The 16,759-nt window shown below is 38.6% G+C and overlaps 1 protein-coding gene across 2 annotated transcripts; it reads left to right on the top strand.

Annotated features, from left to right (window-relative positions):
* Window positions 1-14,219: 14,219 nt before the first annotated feature.
* Window positions 14,220-16,486, top strand: LOC111902049 (flavin-containing monooxygenase FMO GS-OX-like 4). 2 transcript variants are annotated; one of them, XM_023897924.3, is made up of 7 exons: window positions 14,231-14,859; window positions 14,999-15,069; window positions 15,149-15,301; window positions 15,381-15,463; window positions 15,557-15,692; window positions 15,773-15,946; window positions 16,139-16,486. In XM_023897924.3, the coding sequence occupies exons 1-7, from the start codon at window positions 14,322-14,324 to the stop codon at window positions 16,337-16,339; spliced, it is 1,356 nt and encodes a 451-aa protein (XP_023753692.1). In that variant the 5' UTR covers window positions 14,231-14,321; the 3' UTR covers window positions 16,340-16,486. The 2 variants fall into 2 exon arrangements, 1 of the variants encoding a protein (XP_023753692.1); XR_002853661.3 differs by lacking the exons at window positions 15,773-15,946; window positions 16,139-16,486 and having other exon boundaries at window positions 14,220-14,859; window positions 15,165-15,301; window positions 15,557-15,596.
* The last annotated feature ends 273 nt before the right edge of the window (window positions 16,487-16,759 follow it).

Raw genomic sequence — 16,759 nt, 5'->3', positions numbered from 1 at the left:
TCATTATCAGAGTCAAACATTCCCAGGCTAACTGACTATGGTGTGTGCTTTGCAATCTTCCCGAGCTCCTCTTTTGAAAACCGAGTACCTGAAACCAAAACTGAAAACCATAAGCACGAAGCTTAGTGAGCTCCCCCAAACTACCACCTACCATACAATAACATATAAAGCACATACTGGGCCTTGCCCACTGCATCGGACCGAAGTCCGGGCTAACTGGGGCCTTGCCCCCTGCATCGGACCGGAGTCCGGACTAACTGGGACCTTGTCCCCTGCATCGGACCGAAGTCCGGGCTAACTGGGGCCTTGCCCCCTGCATCGGACCGAAGTCCGGACTAACTGGGGCCTTGCCCCCTGCATCGGACCGAAGTCCGGACTAACTGGGACCTTGTCCCCTGCATCGGACCGAAGTCCGGGCTAACTGGGGCCTTGCCCCCTGCATCGGACCGAAGTCCGGGCTAACTGGGGCCTTGCCCCCTGCATCGGACCGAAGTCCGGGCTAACTGAACAGAACATAGCATAAACATATCAACTAGCATGAACACACATATACTGCATTCTACATCGGGCCGTGGCCCGGAACACATAACACATAATTCTTGTCTGAGCCACGAAGGCATCAAACATACTAAATACTGCATCAGATCAAAATTCGGAAACTGCTACTAGCTAAACGGGTCGGAATTGTGGCCTTAGACCCGTTCCTACTGGAAGGAAACTCACCTGAACTGCTGAGCCCTGCTGATAAACCTCTGGCTGCTACTCGACAATCTCCTGAACCGCTGCTCCTCTAGCTCTCCGAGCTATCAATATACATATAACACTTAGTCTGACAGTCAACTAAGTCAACTCTGGTCAAAGTCAACCTTCCAGGTCAACCCTACTCGCCGAGTCTTCCTAAAGACTCGCCGAGTTCATAAGCTCAGGGTCTTTCTTATTCGCGACCCGAATCGCCGAGTCAGTCCATGACTCGCCGAGTCCAACTAGCTCCAAGTCCTGTCCTGTCCAACTCACTGAGTCACCACCCGACTCACTGATTCGAGTCTCAACTCGAAGGGTTTGAGGCTTCACGATCTGACTCGCCGAGTCCAAGGCAATCTTCAACCAACTCGTCGAGTTGTTCATCCAACTCGCCGAGTCCATGCCTAACTTCAACCGACTCGACGAGCTGTTCATCCTACTCGTCGAGTTCCTCCTCATCTTCAAGCTACTCGCCGAGTCCACTCGAAGGACTCGCCGAGTCTATCCAGTCCTCAATCCATGCAGTGGCTTTTCGAGCCAAACAGAACTTCCAACTCATAGATCCATACTTCTAGGGTCTATTCCCCACGTAAAGTGGCAAACTTTACGTGTAGATTGAGAGATCTATGCTCAAAACACACTAAACTAGGGTTTATGGCAAACATGCTTCTTCAACATACCAAGGGCTGATACTTTAGGGGATTCAAGACCAAAACCAACATGGATCTGAGGTAGCAACCTCAGATCTGAACCTCCAACTCGAATTGGTTACATAACATACCAACAATGACCAAAACTCACACATAAGAATAGATCTAGATGCAAAGGGAGTCCAATCAACAGCTTATTACCTCCAATTGATCTGAAATGTCTTCTCAATCTCGGATCTACAGTCCCTTCTTGCACCTCCAAAGCCTTTCTTCCTTTTCCAAGCTTTAGTGCACTCTCCAAGGCAAGATCTAGCTCTAAAACGGATATGGTGGCTAGGGTTGGGTGTTCTGGGGGGTAAAGAGGCACTAAAGGAACCCTAGGAAAGAGAATGAGACGCTTAAATAGGCTCCAAGTCCCGGATTTAGGGTTTTCCTCGTTCAGACCCAACTCGTCGAGTCTCCTTGGCCGACTCGCCGAGTCGGTCGCTAACACCTCAACCCGGATCCCGCTCGGACTCGCCGAGTCCCTCTTTGGACTCGCCGAGTCTCTCCTTAAAATTGAGGTCTTCTTTCTTTTCTTGACTTTCCAAACTTTGGGGTGTTACAAATTGCATGCTTCATCTTGACAATGTTGGTTTTCCTCTAGTCACCATGGGATGTGTCAAAGCATTTAAGGAAGATACGAGAGGAATATTTGGTGGGAAAGGACACTTGTAATGTGGAAGTTGATGGAGTTTTGAGTGGTGAGGACTCAGATGAATGCGTAGGAGGGAAGGTTGGTGAGTAAAGTTCAGGGGATGTGAGTGGTTCATTTTGGTGAGTGGGTGGTAACGAATCATGTATGCATGATGAAAAATTTGTTGGGCTACAATTATGTTAAGAGAGTATAGAATTGTTTTGGGGTTGGTTGATTGAGAAATGGTGTCATAATATGAGCTTAAAATTAAGGTGGCAATGTTAACTAGACGGTTTTTTTTTCAAGAATGGAAATGAGTCCTCATTAAATATTGCATGTCGGGTGATATAAACTCGAGATGTGTTTAGATCCAATCATGTGTACCAATTGTATTGAGTATAATAGACAATTATTAAATGTGACTCGAGCATTTGGATCATGTTCATGGAGCATTTAGAGCACTTGGAACTCAATGGAGCACTTAGGGTTCATAGAGCATGTGACAAAGGAACTAATCATCTGAGAAAGGAATGGATTGTCTGACAAAGAAATGGATCAAGTGCCAAAGGAATAGATCATACAAAAGGGGGTTTGGAGCACTTGGGAGTGATATGGAGCAATAAAGGGACCTTGTTGCGCTGTCTATTGAATATTTGGGCCAAGAAGGATGTTGTTATGCCAATGGCATTCCTTCTTGTGCCAAGGTACTCCGTCTTACACCATGGGTATCCCTCTTGCATCATGGGATATTCCTGTTGCACCACGGAGTTTGTTGTTGCACCAAGCATGGCCTTGTTGCATCATGCATGTTATTGTTACACCAAGATGATGATGTTGCTCCAACCTATAAGTTCTTACGTCACACTTGATGCCTCTTGAGCCATCCATATTCCTGTTGCGCCATCATGGCGCAAGTTAGACCATCTTGGTCCTTGATGAGCCAAGTATGCTATGAAGTCCTCTATGATGATCAATATTGTTCAAGGATGCTCAGAAGTTGGTATTACTCAAGGATTACACCATATTGTGCTACCATGATGGATGTTGGGCCATTAGTGATCATGATGCTCCACCTGTACATCATGTTGCTCCACTATGGTCAAGGTGCTCCATCATGTGTGTTGCTGATGCTCATGGATTGTATGACATGGATGAATGTTCCAGAAGATGTTTCATGGCAGTTTGTGATTGGTTGACACCTTTCATGGGCCAATGGTCTTGGCCCATTAGGGTTTAGGTCTAATCCTTCAAGTATAAATATGGGTGCATGCAGAGTCATTTGAAGTGTCTTGTATCTTAAATCCTTAGTGAGTAGGACGAATATATGGTAAATTATACTTGTAACCTCTGTTTGAGAACTCTGAAATAAAGAATACCACCTCCTGCCCGTGGATATAGGTCGCCTTGACCGAACTACATAAATACTGAGTCTTTGTGTGCTTATAGTTTTGCTTGTTATCAGCATTACTTCCTAACAAGGGTCATTAGAACTTGGCAAGTGACATCAAATTTGTTCTGAGTCTTGACAAGTATTGCATGTTTTCCCTGAAAAGTGGTATCAAAGTTGTAGTTGGTGTTTTGTTGATTGAAGATGGCATCTCATAAGTTCAATTTGGAGAAGTTCAATGGTTCGAATGATTTCCCTTTGTGGAATGTATAGATAAAGGCTCTTCTGGTTCAACAAGGATGTGAAACGGCTCTGGAAGGAGAAGCAAACATGCCAAAGGACATGGTGGCTGAAAGGAAGGTGGATATTATGTCAAGAGCTCATATCACTATTCTATTGAGTTTGACAGACGAAGTACTGAGCGGGGTTATGGATCGAACGAGTGATGATGGGCTTTGGGAGAAATTGTGTGACAAGTATCAGAAAAAGTCTATGAGAAACAAGCTATAACAATAGCAATTTTTGTATACTCTTAGAATGTCAGAAAGCACCCAAGTGAAGGATCACCTAGACAACTTCAATAGGATCATTTTGAACTTACAAGGTATGAATGTAAAGATTAAATATGAATATCAAGCACTTGTCCTCTTATGTTCACTGTCGAATTCTTATGAGAATTTCGTTGATACCATGTTGTATGGTAGGACAACGATTATTGTGAACGATGTGAAGGATTCTTTAATGTCCAAGGAACTGAAAAGAAAAGTTTCAGTTGGAGAAGAAGTTTCCAATTCCGGTTTGTTCGCATGCAGAGGAAGAACATCAGATAGAGGTGGAGGTACCAAAGGGAAGTCAAGTTCCGAATCTAAAGCCAACCTAAAATGTTATAAATGCAAAGGAAAATGGGAACTTCAGAAGAGATTGTACATTGCTGGAGAAAGGTAATAATGGTGTCGGACCAAGTAACAACAATGTTGCCATGGTTCATGAAAATTTTGATGAAGGGGATGATGGTGAAGTTTTGACAGTTTGTACACCTATTTATGTTGATGCTTGGGTCTTGGAATCTGGAGCATCCTATCATATGGCATGCAATCACGGCTGGTTCAACTCCTTCAAAGAGTGGAATGGAACAGTTAAGATGGGTGATGATTGGGTGAGCAATATCAAGGTCAGTGGCACAGTGCAGATCAAGATGCATAATGGTATGGTCAGGAAACTTGATTGGTGGTTCGTCCTGGAACTTTGAAAGAATTTGATTTCTCTTGGCACTTTGGCGAAGGATTGATTGAAGTATTCTGGAGAGGGTGACTGGTTAAGAGTCTCCAAGGATGCTCTTGTAGTTATGAAGGGAAGAATGAATCCTCATGGGATTTATATTATGGATGGTTGTACGATTGAGGGAATGGTGACTATATCCCAATCCTTGTATCAGTACGATGATGAAAGGAAGTTGTGGCATCATAAGTTGGGATATGTGAGCAAGAAGGGGTTGTTTAGTGCATATGCAACTGGAAATGCTAAACCCAGTGAAGCTTGTTTTTAATAGATACAAATTAGGGTGAAGTTCAGTTCGGTTCAACACTCAAGCAAGGAGATTCTCGAGAGTTCTCACTCAGATCTATGGGGTCCCTCTCGTGTGAAGTCTAATGATGGATGTCAATACATTGTGAATTTTATTCGATGATTAATCAAGGAAGACCTATGTGTACTTTCTAACGATAAAGGACCAAGATGAAGTGTTTGGGTTGTTCAAGGAGTGGAAGGCGATGGTTAAGAAACAGACCAGTAACCATGTCAATTCACTTAGAATGGAAACTGGGTTGGTCCCTTTGGGGACGAATGACAGGATGAAAGAGGAAGTCCTTGTTCGAGGTGGAGTTCAGAGGATGATCAAGTATAGGTGGAGATTGTTAAATGTGAATCGAGCATTTGGATCATGTTCATGGATCATTTGGAGTACTTGGAACTCAACGGAGCACTTGGGGTTCATGGAACATGTGACAAATGGACGAGTCAACTGATAAAGGAATGGATTGTCTGACAAAGGAACGAATCAAATGACAAAGGAACGGATAATACAGAAGAGGTTTTGGAGCACTTGGGAGTGATATGAAGCAACAAAGGGGACCTTGTTGCCCCATCTATTGAAGAGTTGGGCTAAGAAGGATGTTGGTGCGCCAAGGGCACTCCTTCTTGTTCCAAGGTACTCCCTCTTGCGCCATGGGGTATCCCTCTTGCAACATGGGATACTCTTGTTGCACCATGTAGTTTGTTGTTGCGCTAGGCATGGCCTTGTTACGCCATGCATGTTATTATTACACCAAGATGGTGATGTTGCTTCAACCTAGAAGTTCTTGTGCCACACTTGACGCCTCTTGCACCATCCATATTCTTGTTGCACTATCATGGCGCAAGTTGGACCATCTTGGTCCTTGATGAGCCAAGTATCCTATGAAGTCCTCTATGATGATAAAGATCATTCAAGAATGCTTAGAAGTTGGTATTGCTCAAGGATTACATCATGTTGTGCCACCATGATGGATGTTGGGCCATTAATGATCATGATGCTCCACCTGTGCATCATGTTGCTCCATTATGGTCAAGGTGCTCCATCATGTGTGTTGTTGATGCTCATAGGTTGTATAACATGGATGGACGTTCCAGAAGATGTTGCATGGCCGATTGTGATTGGTTGACACCTTTCATGGGCCTATGGGCTAATGTGATTGGCCCATTCGGGTTTTAGGTCTGATCCCTCAGGTATAAATAGGGATGCATACAGAGTCATTTGAAGTATCTTGTATCTTGAATCCTTAGTGAGTATGATGAATCTCTAGTAAATTGTGCTTATAAACTCTGTTTGAGAACTTTGAAATAAAGAATACTCCCTTCCTACCTATGGATGTAGGATGCCTTGACCGGACCACGTATATATTGTGTCTTTGTGTGCTTATAGTTTTTCTTGTTATCTGCATTACTTCCTAACAAGGGTCATCAGAACTTGGCAAGTGGCATTAGATTTTTTCTAAGTCTTGACAAGTATTGCATGTTTTCCCTAACAAATAAATATGCATGCAATGTTGTACGGTGCTAGTTTGTGCTCCGAATAGGGCCACAAATATGGATAAACTCGACATCCAAAAACCTTGAACTTATTGTAATTTGGAATCGAATGAAAGAGAAGCTGATATGGTGATTTGTGTTGTAACAATTTGGTGGGAAGGCGATTAATAACATGAGTTTCCAAGAAGAAAGCATCCACCCAAAGATTCGTGTGTGCGTTCGCACCGAACAACATTGCAAGTCTTGTTTTGGTTATATGCCGATGCTTTCTTTCCACTTGCCCATTTTATTATGAAGTATATGGTCAAGACATTTAGTGATGAGTCCCATTTTCCATAAACAAATCCCAAACTTGATTGTTTAGAAACTCATTGCCTCTGCCGCTTTGAACACCTTTATTTTGCAACAAAACTGAGTTTGAGAAAATTTTAGAAAGAATTTAAGTACCTCAAAAAACCTGATTTAGTTTTTAAGGGATAAAACCAACTAAATATTGAATAATCACCAATGAATAAAGCATAATATTGATAACCATCATTTGAAGTAACGGGAGAAGGTCCCCATATATCACAATGTACCATATCAAGAACATGTAAAGCACATTTCTCATTAATTTAAATGACAATTGGTGCTGTTTTGAAATTTCACAGGAGGAAGAAATGTTTGGTCTCGGTAAAGGGACTAAAGAATCCATAGTTGTAGTGGATGGTGCCATATGAGTCGTGGCTCCCGAGTTGATACCAATCTTGGGTAGGATCATTTATATTGTAATTGGCATGAAAAGATTGTGTTGGACTAATTGTTGAGTAGGAGGACTTTTGAGCAAAAGATCCCAAATCAAGACATGCATTGGCATAATGGCCCTCGCAGCGACAAAGCAGACAATATGGTGGCCAGCGAGGACTTCTTCTAGATGAATAAAAATCCCAGTGAGAGAACCAACCAGACTTACCTTTACCATGAGAATATTTCTATTTTTGTGTTGTAAAAGCTACTAGATAGCAAATTGAACTGTGAAGAAAAGCAACAAATAACTTGTGTCCCTAAGCCTGAGCAACAAATCATGAAATAGGGCTGGACAACTCGTTGAGTAGTAAAGAAGCTTTTAAAACTTGGTCCTAGACCATAAAGGAACCAATGGGCCATATTTAATTCAGATACTAATTGATCAATGGCTGCAAGTTTATCACAATATTCTTGAATTACTTAGCATAATCAGCAACATAAACATTACCATTTTTTCAATTTACCATAGAATCCTTGAGATTTTGTAATCTTTCGATGGATTCATGGCTATAATCTAATTCTATGGTTTACCAAATTTCACGAGAAGATGAGAGCCTTAAAACCCCTGACATCGCCTCTTCAGACAAAGAAGATTGAAGGAGATGTAGTATCTTCTAATATGTTTCCAACCAAGATGTAAAATTCAAATTTATAGATTCTTTGCCATCGATGTAAGTGTTTTGGATGGAGCCTAATAAGAATCATCAACAAACCGTGACCAATTTTGATGTAGTAACAAGGGAGAGACTTGATTTTTCCACAATAGGTAGTTAGAAACAATCAACAATAATGAAGAATATGTTTTGATTTTTCACTGCTTACATGGAATCTGATGTGGCTAAGTCACATCTTATTTGTCATTCATATGTGTCTAAGTGGGTCTTATTAGGCTCAACAATGATTGATTTTGGAGCTTCTAAAATTTGATTTTCGAGAAGAAACAATAATGACTTTAAAATTCAGGTTTTTTTCCAGAGATTATAAGCATAAGGCACTTAAATCTGATTTTCAAGAATAACGTAGAATTGATGCTTTTGATTTTTAAGTAGAAAGAAGAAACAATAACATTGTGAGAACTGAAAGCTCTAGATTTGATTTGTCTGTGAAATCGTATGATATTAAAAAAACAATAAGTCAATTGTTGTCAAGGATTGAAGATGATTCAATATATAGGCATCATTAACTTGTTCCCCATGTGTAAGAGAAATCAAAGAGTTTTAACGACGTATATAGTGGTGTGGTTGTTGTGGACGGAGTAGCATCAAGGGTGATATCCTGTTCACCGATGGTTTGGTTTACTAACATGAGCGACATTTGCGCAAAATCGAATGCCCCACCGGTGGTTTGTACTACCGGCGGCATCATGCTACTGAAAATTGGCGTTGCCTGATTGTTGTTAAACGGAAAAGCTTTCGGTGGTTTAGTGAGAAAAGGCATCGATTCCTCCATTGTTTGCCTCCAAAGTATGCTTATCGGAGTTTAAACCATCGTTGGACCACCGGACTGTGGCGCATTGGTTACGACGGTTGTTGACGGGTGTGATGAAGTAGTGATAGTGATGTCTGATTATAATGACATAATAGATCTGATTAGGCTTCCTAGCGTTTCGCTGACTTCACTGGTGACTTATGTTGTCATCTTCAAGGTTGATGATGTGTGGTTGTTGGTTGCTTGTGGTCACACACCGGACGACGCTAAATGATGTGACATGGTCCTCTAATTATCTCGAATGATGGTTCTAATCACAATGAAAAATGTATTGGGTGCTCCGGGAAGACCTACGAGGTCACAACAGAGAGGAACCTGTTGGGTTTTATTTAAAAACTAGTTTCAAAAACTACAAATAATGCCAAACAGAAGAATTGAGTTTTATAAGTAACATAAACATTTTATCACCCACCAAAGATTATCTTGTAAGTAGAAAGATTTAAAGCACAACCATAAATGGAAGAAGAAGCAACAACCTTTGATGAACTTTGGATCCTCTAGGGGAGGCTTGAATGTTGAAGAAGATGGATGAACTTTAGGACACCAACAATTGATCAACTTGATGTAATGCTAGTTACAACTCTTAAGCTTTAAGTCAAAACAAAGGTATGACTTATAGAGAGAATGCAAGTAACTTTTAACTCTTCAATACTTGCAATAAGGTAAAAGAGTGAGATGAATTAGAGGATTTCGGCCAAAAATGATGTAAGAGAGTGTGTAGAAAATGAAAGCATCTAAAGCCTTCATAAAGCAGGAATATTACCCACAAGTCCTTAACCCATTAAGCACCACATGCACATACGGCTACTTGTCTCCCCATGCTTGCACCTTACCCATTTCTTTTTAATAAACAAATCAAAAGACCATAACTCTCTTAACTAAAAGGGTTTTGGCCATATATATATATATATATATATATATATATATATATATATATATATATATATATATATATTATAAAATCTAAGTTTATAAAATATAAACTTTGTCTTTTGCTAAAATACAAAAGGTTTCAACTAGTCCAAAAAGTTGTGCATAACTTATTAATTCATATCTTATGAAATAATGCGTTACTTGTATTGTAAAATAATTATTTTCATGAAACGAGTATTTTCCCAATTTATTAAAAGAGTTTGTGAATATTTATTACAATCAATTTCTAATAAATAATCAATTGTATCAAGTTGTTGTTAGTGTGACCCTTAGTATCATATGTTATTTAGCAATATCATTTTAATATTACTCTTGAACATACTAGATCTTTCAGAACAGTCAGTCGTTCTCCAGGAGGGGCTCCCAGGAAAACGCTCCGACGGTCAAGTTAGTGTCTGAACTAAGAGTGTATGGTGAGAGCTAGGAAAGAACGACTTACCGTTTGAGGTGGCAGAGGAGGCCTTTTATACCGAGACCTCCTGCGAGTCCGTACGGGGACAAGGTCATAAGGTCCAACGTGATCTAACGCCTTGATCGGTTAATCTTGCTCCTCGTAGTGCTAGAGCTAGTAATTGGTTCAGGCAGTAATGCTCAGAGCATACTCCTTGTCGCTTGGAGCCGTTGGGTTTGTCGCTGAGTGGAAGGCACTCGACGAGGGATGCGCCTTCCACGTGGTCGTCTAACTCTAGAGGGATGCTGGCGGGCGCGAGACTTCGTCGCGACAACTATGTTGGTAGTAGCTTGGACTGGTGGCCTGCCTTAAGGCGTCTTTAGCGCGTCCTGAGCGCGGCTTCTAGCCCGTGCTAGGGGCACGTTATCAGTACTCAAAGTCACCATAATACGTCGTTTTGTATCATATATGCATTATAATGTTGTTAAACTTCAATCTTTAACTTGATTTACTTTCAAGATTTTCAAATTTTCACTATTACCTTCATGTTACATCACATCTTTCTGTCGAACACCTACCAGATTATATACATTATAGTTTAAAATGAAATTTATGTAAGATGAAGAAAATAGTGAAATTTATAAAAATCTTTGAAGTGAATCAAATTAGGAGTTGAATTTTAAGAACTTTGGACTATTAGACTGCATATATGATACAAAACAATGTAGTATAGTGAGTTTGATTACCTAAACTTATATACCTTTAAGGGTATATTCACTTTCATATATATATATATATATATATATATATATATATATATATATATATATATATATATATATATATATATATATATTGATAATTTATTGAATTTGAATTAAGTCCACTAAACATGAATTGATCTTTATTAGAACATCACAAACAAAGTTTGTATACCCAATTATGTTTACAATTCCAAGAGTTAGTCAATTGTCCCTTCGAGTTCAACGGTCCCGTATACCAAACAGTCACATCTTACTTTGATGTTTGTTAAACTTTATGATAGATGTAAACACAATCTGATTATGGCTTCTGGTTTCGATCACTTATTAAACTTGACATTATTTTTTTACATAAATTGAGTTATTATGCTCATAGATTAGGAATAGACCGAAAAAAAAAACCCAAATTATGAATTAGAGAGGATTTGATTTCCAACATCCGCTTGGGGATGAGGACGAGGATGATGAGGACGAGGATGGAGACATTGGTCGTCAACATTGCCTCATTTTCATCCATAATGTTTTTATATCATAATTTTAATCCTCGTTAATATTAATGTGTAAAGGATAAAACTCGCTCTTTTATACTACAACAATTTCCATCATAAAACTGTTATGAAGTCGTAATTTAAATCCTCATTAATATTAATCATTACGGGATCAAACTCACCATTATATACAACAATTTACATCATACAACTTTTATGAAATCGTAATTTAAATCCTCATTAACATTAACATTAGTTAATTCCGATAACATTATAATATTATATACCTGATGACACTGAATACCAACCAAAAAAATGGATAATGACTTGAAAGGGTAACGAACTTTCGATGTTTTTCACATTTAGTCACTAAACTTTTTTTCGTTATCTGTTTGCCATTGAACTATTGAAACTGTTCACATTTTACCCTTATGACCGGCTGTTACCGGTCATAAGGGTAAAATGTGAACAGTTTCAATAGTTTAGTGGCAAATAAATAACGAAAAAAAGTTTAATGACTAAATATGAACAAAATCGAAAGTTCATTTCCCTCTAAAAAGTTCAATGACTAAATGTGAACAAACTTCCTCTTGTATTATGTTTTAGCAAATTATTTATTTTTGTTAAATTGTAGCAACATTTGTTGATAAAGAAATCTATGAAATAAAAAAAAAACCTGAAATTATATTTAAAAAAAACCTGAAATTATATTTAAAAAAAAACAAAAAACCAAAACCGAAATAAAAAACCAATGGTTTGACATTTTCCAAAATAAAAAATCAAAATTTCCAATCTGATTTTGGTTTTACAAAAAAATGAATCATTCTCACTGATGTGAATTATGACCATTGGTTTGGCATGCGGAATTTGTGACATCCCATGAATACGTAGTTACAACATCGTCTGAACTCGTAATTCATAGTAAGGGGTTAGAGTATCATCGCATGAATACGTAGTTACAACATCGCATGAACTCGTAATTCATCACCTACATGTTATGGGCCTGCTAGTGTTTCCACTGGGTTGTCTAGAATACTCCGTGGTCGCCATCTATACTCTGGTAGATGACTACATCGCCACATTGCCGGTTAAGGTTATGGTATCTCCTTTCATCCTACATCACCTATTCATCATCATCTATTTACCTAATTATCATCACCTATCTCTCATCATTTTATTTCATCACACATCAACTATTTTATCTACCCATGTTTCACCCACAACATATTTGTAGATATAAAATAAATATACCGTTTAAATCTTTTAAAACATGTATAAAATCGTTCATCCAGCATAGATAACAAGTATTCAAATAATATGAACACATAGCACGTAATTTATATAAAATACTTCATATCTATTTGTAAGATGAAAGTAACTATATATTCCATAAAAATCCCATAAATGCTTCCTAACTTCAAACCCCAAGGTTTACTCTACTAAAGCTTCATATTCTCGGCTCTCTGGACCTAGAAGGGTCCAGATCTATAACACAAACTTGCAAGAGGGGTTTGAGGCATTCAAAACCCCAAAGATGAAATGATTCAAGCCCTAACCCCAAAATGGAATCTACACAATAGGGAAGGAAAAGGGGTTCATATTTGTACCTCAGAATGAAGCTCCTTGCTTGAATAACTCAGAACAATAACCTTCCTTGGTCCCTCTTGCTGGAACTCTTCTCCTTTCTTGCAAAATCACACCAAAAAGCTCAAGATAGCTCTTCCTCTCACTCTACACACTCAAGCTCGCTAGGGTTCTCACTTATGGGAAAGGTAGTCGCAATTGAAGGCCATAAGTGCCTTTAAATATGGCTCGGGCCCAAAGATTTAGGGTTTCTGCCAACAACGCGGACTCGTCGAATCGCCTCACCGACTCGTCGAGTCCATTCATTAATTTGAGTCATCAGTCGCGACATTACTCGATGAGTTGAGGCGTCAACTCGTCGAGTCTCTCTTCTTAACTCAAAAGAAAAATACTTAAATTATGATACCTAGAAATCCGGATGTTATATTTTGTTTTTTTTATTTCATAGATTTCTTCATCAACAAATGTTGCTACAATTAAACAAAAATAAATAATTTGCTAAAACATAGTACAATAGGAAGTTTGTTCATATTTAGTCATTGAACTTTTTAGAGGGAAACGAACTTTCGATTTTGTTCACATTTAGTCACTAAATTTTTTTTTCGTTATCTATTTGCCACTAAACTATTGAAACTGTTCACATTTTACCCTTAGTTCAGTGACAAATAGATAACGAAAAAAAATTTAGTGACTAAATGTAAACAAAGTCGAAAGTTCGTTACCCTTTCAAGTCATTATCCCTAGAAAAATGAACTTGAAGTTGCCCATTTTACAACAAAAGAAAAAAGGGAAAATGACTTAAAAGCCCAACGAAGTTTCCAAACCATTCAAAAAACTCCAATCATGTTTTCTTTGTTCAAAAAAACCCAACGAACTTAACATTTTGTCTAAGAAGTCCAACAAAGTTCTAAACCGTATAAAAAATCCCAATTTTGTTTTGTTTAAGTTCGTTGAGTTTTTTTGAACAGTCAAAACATGATTGGATTTTTTTAAACGTTTTGGAAACTTCGTTGGCCTAACAAGTCATTTTTCCAATACGGTAATAAGTCACATCATCTGTTTCTCTTATTTGACTCTAAGGAAAGTGTAACTTCATTGGGCTTTTTAGACAAAATGTTAAGTTTATTGAGTTTTTTTAAACAGACAAAACATGATTGAGGTTTTTTGAACGGTTTGAAAACTTCATTCGCCGTTTAACCATTTTCCCAAGAAAAAAAAAAAATAAGGCTTGCCTCACTGCAGAGATACTCTGTTATTTTTTCAACAATTGACTGAATTGTCGTCGTCATCGACGACGATTGCTCATCGATTTCTTTACTTACAATCAAATATCCAATCCAAAATTTATGTGAACCCAATAATTTTCTCCCATGCCTCCCATCGCCGCCCGTGACGTCGCCGTCATCGGTGCCGGAGCAGCTGGGCTAGTAGCTGCCCGCCACCTCCGGCGCGAGGGCCACTTCGTCGTCGTGTTCGAGAGAGAATCCCAAGTCGGAGGCACCTGGATATACACCAACAAAACCGAACCCGATCCGATCGGCGTCGACCCAAATCGTCCTGTAGTCCATTCAAGTCTCTACGCGTCTCTCCGGACTAACTTACCCCGAGAAGCAATGAGCTTGAGGGAGTACCCGTTTGTAGCAAAGAAAACGGGTCACAGAGATCCAAGGAGGTTCCCGGGTCACAGAGAAGTGTTGGAGTATTTAAAGGATTACGCCACCGAGTTTGCAATCGGCGAGTTAGTTCGATTTGACACGGAGGTGAGCCGGGTTTCGCAAGGAGAAAACGGGAAGTGGGAAGTGAGATCAATAAAGCGAAAAGAAGAAGAACATCATCTCGATGAAGCTTTTGATGCTGTCGTTGTTTGTACAGGACATTATACAGATCCTCGAATCGCACAGATTCCAGGTATTCATTCTTCTTCTCTCGATTCAATACCCTTTTCGTTAGTTCAAAGTTCATGATCATCAAATTGAAACTGTATACCCCTAAATTCTAAATAAAATTGAAATCGAAAGAATCTTAAGTGAGATCTTGTTCTTCATAGGCGCCGATCGGTGGCCGGGGAAACAGATTCATAGCCACAATTACCGTACACCGGAGCCCTTCCAAGATCAGGTATCATCGTTATTGTATCTTCTAGGGTTTTCAAGCACGGATTTTGAGCAAATTGATCGTTGAGCAATGGGTTTGACAGGTTGTGGTGATAATAGGGAGCTCTGCAAGTGCTGTTGATATTTCTAGAGAGATTGCAAGTGTTGCTAAGGAAGTCCATATTGCATCTTGGTCGACCTCTAATGAAGAAGATCAATCACTACCTGGATTCACCAACATTTGGCTACGTCCTATGGTATTTGATTAATGGAAAAACTCTGATTTCTTTATTCTGCATTAAGTTAAAAAGAAACATCCTTATAATGTTAATGTAGGTAGAGAGTGCTAATGAAGATGGTAGTATCTCATTTCAACATGGGTTCAAGATCTCTGCTGACATTATTCTACATTGCACAGGGTAAAAGAAAGATTCTTGTATCTTTGGTCTTTTTCTTTCTGAATTAAATAAAAAATAAACACTACACTGATATATACCTTACTGGATCTTCAGGTACAAGTATAGTTTCCCATTTCTTGATACCAAAGGTATCGTGACAGTTGATGACAATCGGGTGGGCCCACTTTATAAGCACGTCTTCCCTCCATCATTAGCCCCTTGGCTTTCTTTCGTTGGATTGCCATGGAAGGTTAACATCGTCTTTTCAACATATTCATCATCTTCCGATTTTTTAACAATTAAAAACTTTCTTGTTAATCAAATTTACAGATCGCTCCTTTCCCCCAATTTGAATTCCAAAGCGAATGGATTGCTGGCATATTATCAGGGAGAATTTCTCTGCCATCACCAGATGAAATGATGAAAGATGTCGAAGCATTTTATGCATCATTGCAAGCATCCGGTGTGCCAAAAAGATATACGCATAATATGACTGGCTACCAGGTACTTAATTTTGACTTTTTTAGTCAAACTTAAAGCTTTTGCTCCTACGCTATTTTGCTGTATAGAATGTGGGTATTGACTATTGAGTCAACTTATCAAGTATCAATCGAAATTAGTGACGTTGACTTTTTAAAAGTCAAACTATACCATTTGATAACATATGGGGTTATGGGTGTTAATTTTTTTTGATAGTTTGAGTATAATGACTGGATTGCCACTCAATGTGGGTCCCCAAAAACGGAAGAATGGAGAAAGAAAATGTATTCTGCAGCTTCTTTGGGTAGAAAAGAAAGACCCGAGACTTATCGTGATGAATGGGAAGATGATGATTTGGTTTTGCAAGCTTATCAAGATTTTACGAAGCAAATCTCTTTTAAAGGGGAGTCTTATTAACAAGGGAAGGTCAAATATGTAATTTTATGTTGTTCATTTTGAAAAGTGTTATTTGCTAAACCCTTTTTTTTGTATAGAACATGGCTACAAAATAATGAATTTGTTTAGGTAATTATATCAATAAAAGATGAAATTAATGATTAAAAATGTTTATGTTTTATTAAATGGTTGCAAAACAAATACATTTGTTCACTACAAAATATTTTTTTAAAGTAAATTACATGAATGATCTTTTAGCTTTATAGTTTTTTCCTGAAATGATTCTTATAAACTTTTTTTACAAAGCAAATATTACACACAAATGGTCATTACCGTTAATGTCCATTAGATTAATCCGTTAAGTTGAAAGAATTTTGGATAAAGATTATTTCTATCATTTTGTGCTTAATGACTATTTATGAAATTTTATATAATGGCCAT

This window comes from Lactuca sativa, chromosome 6, assembly GCF_002870075.4.
Source record: "Lactuca sativa cultivar Salinas chromosome 6, Lsat_Salinas_v11, whole genome shotgun sequence".
NCBI classification, from domain to species: domain Eukaryota; kingdom Viridiplantae; phylum Streptophyta; class Magnoliopsida; order Asterales; family Asteraceae; genus Lactuca; species Lactuca sativa.
The sequence above is the reverse complement of the archived record's forward strand: the minus strand, read 5'-3'. Positions and strand labels throughout refer to the sequence as shown.

Bases quoted from the DNA above. Each gene is read 5' to 3' on its own strand.
- LOC111902049 (XM_023897924.3), top strand. From the start codon at position 14,322: ATGCCTCCCATCGCCGCCCGTGACGTCGCCGTCATCGGTGCCGGAGCA. The intron at 14,860-14,998 runs GTATTCATTCTT...TGTTCTTCATAG, and splicing joins TCGAATCGCACAGATTCCAG to GCGCCGATCGGTGGCCGGGG. The intron at 15,464-15,556 runs GTAAAAGAAAGA...CTGGATCTTCAG, and splicing joins ATTATTCTACATTGCACAGG to GTACAAGTATAGTTTCCCAT.